The sequence below is a fragment of the Mandrillus leucophaeus genome, unplaced genomic scaffold, assembly GCF_000951045.1.
Source record: "Mandrillus leucophaeus isolate KB7577 unplaced genomic scaffold, Mleu.le_1.0 Scaffold368, whole genome shotgun sequence".
Lineage (NCBI taxonomy): Eukaryota > Metazoa > Chordata > Mammalia > Primates > Cercopithecidae > Mandrillus > Mandrillus leucophaeus.
In genome coordinates, this window is record NW_012103898.1 from 2477571 (window position 1) to 2486005 (window position 8435).

The following is an 8435-nucleotide window of genomic DNA, read 5'->3' on the forward strand; positions in this document are numbered from 1 at the left end:
GCAACAAACATTTATGAAAAATCCCTCCAAAGTGATACTCTCAACACCTAAGGTCTACATGAACCTTACAGAAGAAGTAAGCTCTGCTAAACTGGAGCTAAACAAAAACCACAAATATAAGGAAACGGTCCACCATGAGCTAAAGACAGCAGACACAACCAACAGGAGGATCACAGTGCCAATAATTTCAGATAATAGGACAATCTGAAAATATATAATTACATTTAATATAATTAAAGACAAAAGAAACAAAACCATAAGCACAGAAAATGACAGTATAAAAATAATTTTTAAAACACACATAGAATTTCTGGAAATTAAATAAACAGCAACAAGATGGGCTAAGAGATGGAGTGAAAGAATGAGAAGATACATATAGATGTTGCAGAAAAAATATCTGAACCAGCAATGGCTGAGAGTTTTACAGAGCTAGTGACAAACATGAGTTAATATTCAAGATACACAATAAGTCCTAGATAGTACAAATTCACACTTTGACATATTATATTGAAAGTTCAGAGCACAAGGGGGTAGGGATTTAACCCCCCAACTCATGACAAGGTTGGAGGGTCAGACATGCCTCATTATACCCTCCTCCCTTTTGGAATTCAGGAAAAGCTGACCAGCATTTACCATCTACACACACTTTAAGTCTGATAAGAAACATTTATAATCTATTCTCTCTGGAGCCTGCTACCTGGAGGCTTCATCTGTATGATAAAATTTTGGTCTCCATAACCTCTTATCAAACCAGACATTCCTTTCTATTGATAATGACTCAACCAATTGCCAATCAGAAATTTTTTTAATCTACCTATAACCTGGAAGCTCTCCCCTTCGAGCTGTTCCACTTTCTGGACTAAACCAATGTATATCTTACATGTCTTTGACTGATGTCTCATATCTCCCTAAAATGTATGAAACCAAGCTGCACCCTGACCACCTTGAGCACATGTTCTCAGGGTCTCCTGCAGGCTGTGTCACAAAGTGTGGTCACTCATACTTAGCTCAGAATAGATCTCTTCAGAGTTTGAATCTCTTCATCAACAGTACTAGACTCTTGCTGAAAGCATTGCTAAAGGATAAACTTCATGAGGAAATTACAGTAGGAGAGGAATAGTAAGCAAAGAAACTGATGAATACAGGTAAATTCAAAGAAGCCCAACTGAAAAAAAGGTGAAAAATTTAAGGAAAATATAAAAATGAAGGATGACATATAAGAGCTCAAAGTAGTCAAAGAACAGTCATTGCTTGTTTAAGAGAATCATGGTGCTATTGATGAACTTCAGTTTGTGTTGTCAAGTATGTATATTTAAAATTTTAAAGTAATTTTAAGAAATATCTATAATTTATAACCAATAAAGGAAGGAAATGGGGGATTAAAACAAATTAAGTAATCAAAATTAGATGATGGTAGGGAGCAAGAAAAAAGTAAAAATCCACATTTATTCATAATTCAATAGTAAAACACTTGAAGTATTTTCTTTAAAGTCAGCAACAAGGCAAAGATGTTCTCTACCACTGCCTCTATCCAACATTGCACGGGAGGTCTTAATCAAAGCAATAAGACAAGGCAAGAAAGTAAAAACATGACAATTGGAAAAGAAGAAATAAATGTGCTGCCACTTACAGATAATGTAATTGAAAAAAAAGCTACAGAATATATGACATACTCATAAAAGTAATAATAGAGGTTTTTAAAATTTCTTCAAAGAAACTGATATACAAATATCAAGGTTGCTTCTATAATGCAGCAGAAAACAACTGGCAAATATAATTATCCCCTAGCAATTCTGCTATGTGTTATACTAAGAGAGCTCTTGCATATATGCACACAGAGACAAAAATAAGAATATTTTCTGCAAAAACATTTATGACAGTGAAAAAGCATATTAAGCAAACAAACGCATAAACTGTCCCTCAGTAGGTATATTTGCACAATACAATAAATTGCAACAATTAAAATGAATGGACTGCCAATCTGGATAAATCTCAGAAATATAATGTTGAATGAAAAGGCAAGTTGCAAAAGAAAGGTTCAGCATAGTGTCATTTATGTAAAATTTTCCTAAAATATTATCTGTGAATATATACATATGTAGGAAAATATAAAATATGCATGGGATAGATATAGGGAAAAGAACCCCCAAACTTCATACATATAATGACTTCTGGCTTCAGGACAATAGGATTTTGGCCATATATGTAACATTTTATTTTCCTTGACAAAAACATTCGAAGCAAATATGACAAAACTTTAAGATTTTGTCTTGATGGTAGGTGCAGGGATGTCAATTACTTTCTGTGATTAAATTCTTTCAAAATTAAAAAACAGCGAAAAGATATTCATTGGTCAAGTTGACATTTTATACCAAGTTTTGTGATATCCTTGTTATAGTATCTGGAATAATACAGGTAAACAATAAGTATCTGATGAATGAAATACATGAGAATCATGAGAGCCACTTTGAGATTCACCTCCTTCCCCCTCGATGTCTTCTGTGTCCTGTTTTCCTTCCCTTTTGCCTGCCTGTTTCTGAGAGGTCACTGATACATGCTAAACTTCCATGCAAAATAAGACCAACAATACAACAAGAAAAAGAAAAAAACATCTTTCCTCTCCCAGATTTTTAGACTTCTATTTATGTTTGTGTCAGGGTAAGCTACAGAGGGACTAATTTATCTCCCTTGTTGCTGCTCCACCGGCCAAGCTCATCATTCACACATTAGAGAGCTGAAAATCTTCGGAGATTACCGCTTCCAGCAATAAATTAAACGTCTCACTTTGAGGGTTGCTTCCTGCTTGATTTTTAAGAAAATATAAAATAGAATTGCTGCAGGGAGGATAAAGATGATGATAGATGACTTATTCCCGAACTTCCCCCAGCCTACTTAAAAATTATTTTTCATATAACAAAAGAGAAAGCAAACACTGAAAAAGGTACTATTGTTATACCTTCTAACCGTCTCACATGAGCAGCAGGAAAAATGATTTTTTCCCTTCACCACAATATCAATAAGAAGAACAGTAACCAGAACTCACAATATATATAATTATCACTATTATCTGAATGGAGTTATTTTGGCATTGTATAGCAAGTTAAATACAATGTATTAAGAATATGTGTTTTTGGTTGAATGATGAGTTCTTTGTTTACCCGTTCAGAGATTTAGCTTAAATTGAGTCTATATGTACCTTCGCTTGTATTAACATCTCTGTTCCAACCTTCTCTCCTATATTTACCTGATTCTGCAACACGAACAGATTATCAAATATCACCAGAAAATAAATCATTATGAAATACTTGTTTGTCTAAAAGTACCAACCAATGTCTATAAGGTGAAACTCAATGATCAGCCAAACAGCCATATATTTGATCAAAAATCAGAATGCTCAAAATTATCTGACTATATAGGCAGGTAAAGTTATTTCAAGTTGGAGAACATAAAAGTTCTTGTCTAAATGTTTCACAGGATTTGTATAAACAACACATCTCCAGAAAGCACAATTTTGCTAATATAAGTAGTGGTTTAACCCAACTTTGTTTTTATATGGATAATAAAGTAGATCAACACACATTTCTCCCACAGTCAGCCAAAAAGATACCATAAAAGAGAATATGCTATAGCTCACCCCTGGGATGTGGAGACTATCCCGCAGTTACCCAGACGGGAAGTTCAAGATACTTACTTTTCAACTGTCTACACTGTCATATTTTAGGTCTGATCTTTAGGCTAAAAAAACCGATTCACTACTAGATGCCCTATTTTCTTGGTAAGGCAGATACAATATCATCTTATTTTGAGATAACCTAGAAAGCAGTTTTTTCCAAATTTCCTAAAAAATTCATGTCTTGGTCTCCTCTATAGCAAACCTAGAAAGGGAGGTAGAGTACAAAAGGAGTTCAGGAAACTTAACCAAAAAGATGCTGGAAAAACTGCTGGTACAAAGTCGGAGCAACTCAACAAAGAAATTCAGGACAAAAGAAATCACACATTGCACAAGCTCCCAATATGCTACTAAACGAAAATGTCCAGAGGAGATAGTAAACTCTAAGATTATTTTTCTTTATTTGGGTTTCAAGGCAAAAGACCATGAACTATCATCATCTGTAAAATACCTGCATTATTGACTTCCTGAAACAGGATATTGATTTTTTTTAATGAACAACTTAATTAAAATGTTTCATTCTCTTTCATAGTTAACATTCACATCATTGTTGAAAATAGAAGAAATATAATAAAACACAATTTTTGTAACCCAAAGGTGAAGTTTAAAAACGTTCTTACTCTATGACTTCCTATTTAAGAAACATTTTTCATAGTTTAATTCTTTACCAGCATTTGTGCTATCAAAATTGAATTACCAATCATAAAATAATTTTATAAAATAATCTAAGTTATCAGAATAAAAACTGTTACTTTTATTTCAATTTGCTCATAAAGGTTAAAAAATACACATACCTCAACAAATATAAAACACGGGATGATGGAATAACTTCGTTGAGTGTTGCTTCCTACAGCCATTTCTCACACCATATAGCAAGACTGCACCGTCTAAAACTGTCCAGACTGAAATAGAAATAGGTTGCATAGTATAAGAACCATATATTGAGAAGTCCCTTAGGTACCAACATAAAAATATCAGCTACCTTCCAGATAAGCAGGCTGTGTACAAAAGCAAAACAGTGATCTACAACACAGTCAAGTCAGACTAATAATCATTCCAATGAAAAGCAAATAATGTATACTTGCCATGAACAGTTTTACATCCCAAATGACCAGGTCAGGAGCCCCTTGTGCACATAGCTAGTGAACGGAATTCTAATTGCCTAGTACTGCATAGTGTCTTACCCCAGTAGACTGTCCTAATGCCATGAAATACAATTTTTGGTATAAAACATTTTTTACTATCCATCCTGCATGAATCTCTCTTACTTGTTCCTAATCCTCCCGATTTGCAACCTAGAGAACTGTCTGCTTATGCTCTGGTCTCTCCCTTTGAAGCTGACATTTAGTACAGATGCACCAATCCCTGACTTCCTTCCTTGACCATTATTTGTCCTTGCTCCCTTGAATACACAGCCATGAAAAACTTCGGGTTAATATGCCACTGATGTGTTTTACTGGTTTCCCTCAGCCCTGTGTGTGACCCAAACATAAAACAGTAAAGGCCTAACACATTGCATTTAACTTATAAGACATTCACTTAGCTTGTAAGAATGGAGTAGCTGGGCAATAGCAGACTGTCATTAAATATTTTATTAGAACATATCTTCCCTGCTTTGAACTGAAAATATAATTGCATTAGGAGATCAGTTAGTTTTGATTCTTCTTAATACAATGAAGATTTTAAACTTCAATGAAATTTCCAGTCCAGAGTTGAAAAAATCCCAGTACATTTTTTATTCTCTAGCCAAGGCAATACTGCAAATTTCAGATATCTGCTCTTAAAGTCATTATTTTTCATTTGTTCTGTTTCTCTGTCATCCCTACCAACAGTCCTTGTAGATTTTGATTACGGTATGAAAGGTAACATAGGAAGTACTAGTATATTTGAATGGCCAGCTGTACTTTTTTAAAGGTCAGACATTAATGTTAATGTCTTCATTTCTATCCTTCCTAAGTTCCCTCTGCCCTTTTCCAGAATGAAACTTTAAAATCCATATCCTTCCCTTTTGAGATATCGACTCCTTACTTGTCAATTAAAAGTTTCTCTCATCAAATTTAATACTATGTGCTTTATAAATCCATACCAATCACACTAAGTTTTAGGCAACTTAATTTTTTTCAATTAAAATTGGATATTTTCTGCTATAAAATAATACCCATGCTACATCTGTTATTTCACCATTCTATTTTAGGATTTAGGAAGAATGAATATTTTCTTCAATAAGAAAGGAATCTATATGTAGAAAACACATTGAATTGATTGGACAACCATCATTTTAAAATGGACAACCATTTTAATTTTGCCCTTAACCCAAATATCTTAGAATTTACTTAGTATTTATGATATAAATGAACTTTCCTGTTAGCATCGGCCAAATACAATGCTGTATATCTGAAAAGAAAATTAAATATTAATCATGTTCATGAAGGCAGAGGCACCAGAAAAAGCAAAGGCATCAGACACCTAGTGTTTCAGATGGCTTCTCCATGTAATTAATAAAGGATAAACAATAAAGTAGAGAATACAAGACAAACTTTAGGATATGAAATGCCCCTTTATTTTCATTCTTCTGGTCCAAAATGCAACCAAGCTTTTTACATGTATATGGCCACACACACACACAAATAAAGAGAGGGGAGTAACTATAGTGAGGTATATTTTATATATACCAATTCACTGATTTTAAGTATACAATTCAGTATTTTAAATAAATTTATCAAATTGTGCAACTTTTCCATAAAATGGTTTTAGAACTTTTTAATCACCCCTAAAAGAATTATGATGTCTATTTACTGTTAATTCCCACCATCAACTCCTTCACCATATCCCAAAGCTAGGTAATCTACTTTTGGAATCTACAGATTTGCCTTTTCTGGATATTTTAAATGAATAGAATAATATAATACATGACCTTTTATTTCTGCATTCCTTCACTTAGCATATTTTTGAGATTCATTTATGTTGTTGCACATTCAGTAATTTTTTTTCCTTTTAACTGCCGAATAATATTCCATTGTATGGCTATCGCACCTTTACCAGTTGGTAGAAATTTAGATTGTTTTGAATTTTTGGCTATATCCAATATTTAGTTGTATCCAATATTATGGAAGACCACGCTAATAACATCTGTGTACAATTCTTTGTGTGGATTTATATTTTCATTTCTCATGGATATTAGACACCTAAAAGAATTGCTGGGTCATATGTTATGTTTAATTTTTTAACAGCACTACTAAAATGTTTTCCAAAGTAGTTATACCATTTTACATTCCCACCAGCAATGTATGAGAGTCTATTTCTTCACATTGTCATTGATATTTTAATTGTTTATCTTTTTTATTATCGCCATTTTACTGGGTGTGAAATGATATCTCATTGTGGTTTTAATTTTCATTTTGCTAATAAAAATTATGTTGAGCATCTTTCCATGTGCTTATTAGCCATTTTTATATCTTTTATGAAGTGTCTATTCAAATACTTTTTATAGTTGGGCTGTTCATCTTATTATTTTCAAGGTGTAAAGGTTTTTTGTACATTCTATATACAAATCTTTACCAGATATATATTTTCAGTATTTTCTACCAGTCTTTTGCTTATACTTTTATTTTTTCCATCTTTTTTATTGATTGAGGTGAAATTCACACAACAAAAAGTTAACCATCTTAAAGAATACAATTCAGTGACATTGAGTACCTTCACAGTATTATGCAACCACCACCAAGTTCCAAAATATTTTTTAACCCCAAATGCCCTGTTCCCATTAGCTGCCTCCTACTTTTCTTTAAATTGATTAATAATAGTTATATATATATCTATGAGGTATAATGTGGTGTCTTGATGTGACAATATAAAATGATTAAATCAGCATAATTAACAAATATATCACCTCACATGCTTATTTCTTACTACCAAAAACATTTAAAATATAATTTTATAGGAATTTTGAAATATATATCATTAGAATTACCATTCTGTGCAACAGATCATTAAAGCTTATGCCTCCTGTCTACCTGAAACTTTTATCAACATCTCCCCTTTTTCCATCCATCCCCCTCTTCCAGCCACTGGTAACCATCATTCTAGTCACTATTTCTATGATTTCAACTTTTTTAGATTTCACATGTAAGTGAAATCATATGGTATTTGTCTTTCTGTTCCTAGCTTATTTTATTTAGCATGATGCTCTCCAGGTTCATCCATGTTATTTTCCCCCCTTTTTAAGGCTAAATAGTATTCCATTACAATATTACATATATATGTTCACCAAATAGTATAGTAACACTATATTACATACTGCCTAGGTGTCAATTATCAATGAATGGATAAAGAAAATCTGGTGTACTATGTATGTATGTGTGTGTGTGTGTGTATATATACATAGTAATTTGGTGTATATATACAATATACCAAATTACCAATAGTAATTTGGTGTGTGTATATATGTGTGTGTATATACATACATAGACACATACACACACCATGTTTTCTTTATCCGTTCATTGATAATTGACACCCAGGTAATTTTAATATCTTGGCTATTGTGAATAATGCTGCAATAAACATGAGAATGCATATATATTTTTGGCATACTGATTTCAATTCCTTTGGATATATACTCAGAAGAGGGATTACCGGATAATATGATAAATTCTATCCTTAGTTTTCTGAGGAGCCTCCATACTGTTTTCCAGAATGGATATATTAATTTACATTCCCATCCACAGTACACAAGCATTATTTTCTCCATACCCTCATCAACACT

General features: G+C 32.7%; 1 protein-coding gene across 3 annotated transcripts in view; it reads right to left on the bottom strand.

The window, feature by feature from the left end:
• Nucleotides 1-8435, bottom strand: part of LOC105546770 (lipid phosphate phosphatase-related protein type 1) — a 309015-nt gene that overhangs the window by 140753 nt on the left and 159827 nt on the right. The window contains exons 1-2 of one of the 3 annotated variants that reach the window (XM_011990054.1): nucleotides 4756-5003; nucleotides 4465-4572 (exon numbers count right to left, since the gene is read on the bottom strand). The exons of 1 other annotated variant lie outside the window; for it this stretch is intronic. In XM_011990054.1, the coding sequence (XP_011845444.1) occupies nucleotides 4465-4527 (63 nt within the window). In that variant the 5' untranslated portion in view covers nucleotides 4528-4572; nucleotides 4756-5003. Of the gene's footprint in view, nucleotides 1-4464; nucleotides 4573-4755; nucleotides 5004-8435 lie in introns of those variants that run through there. One more of the 3 variants, XM_011990053.1, reaches the window with a different exon arrangement.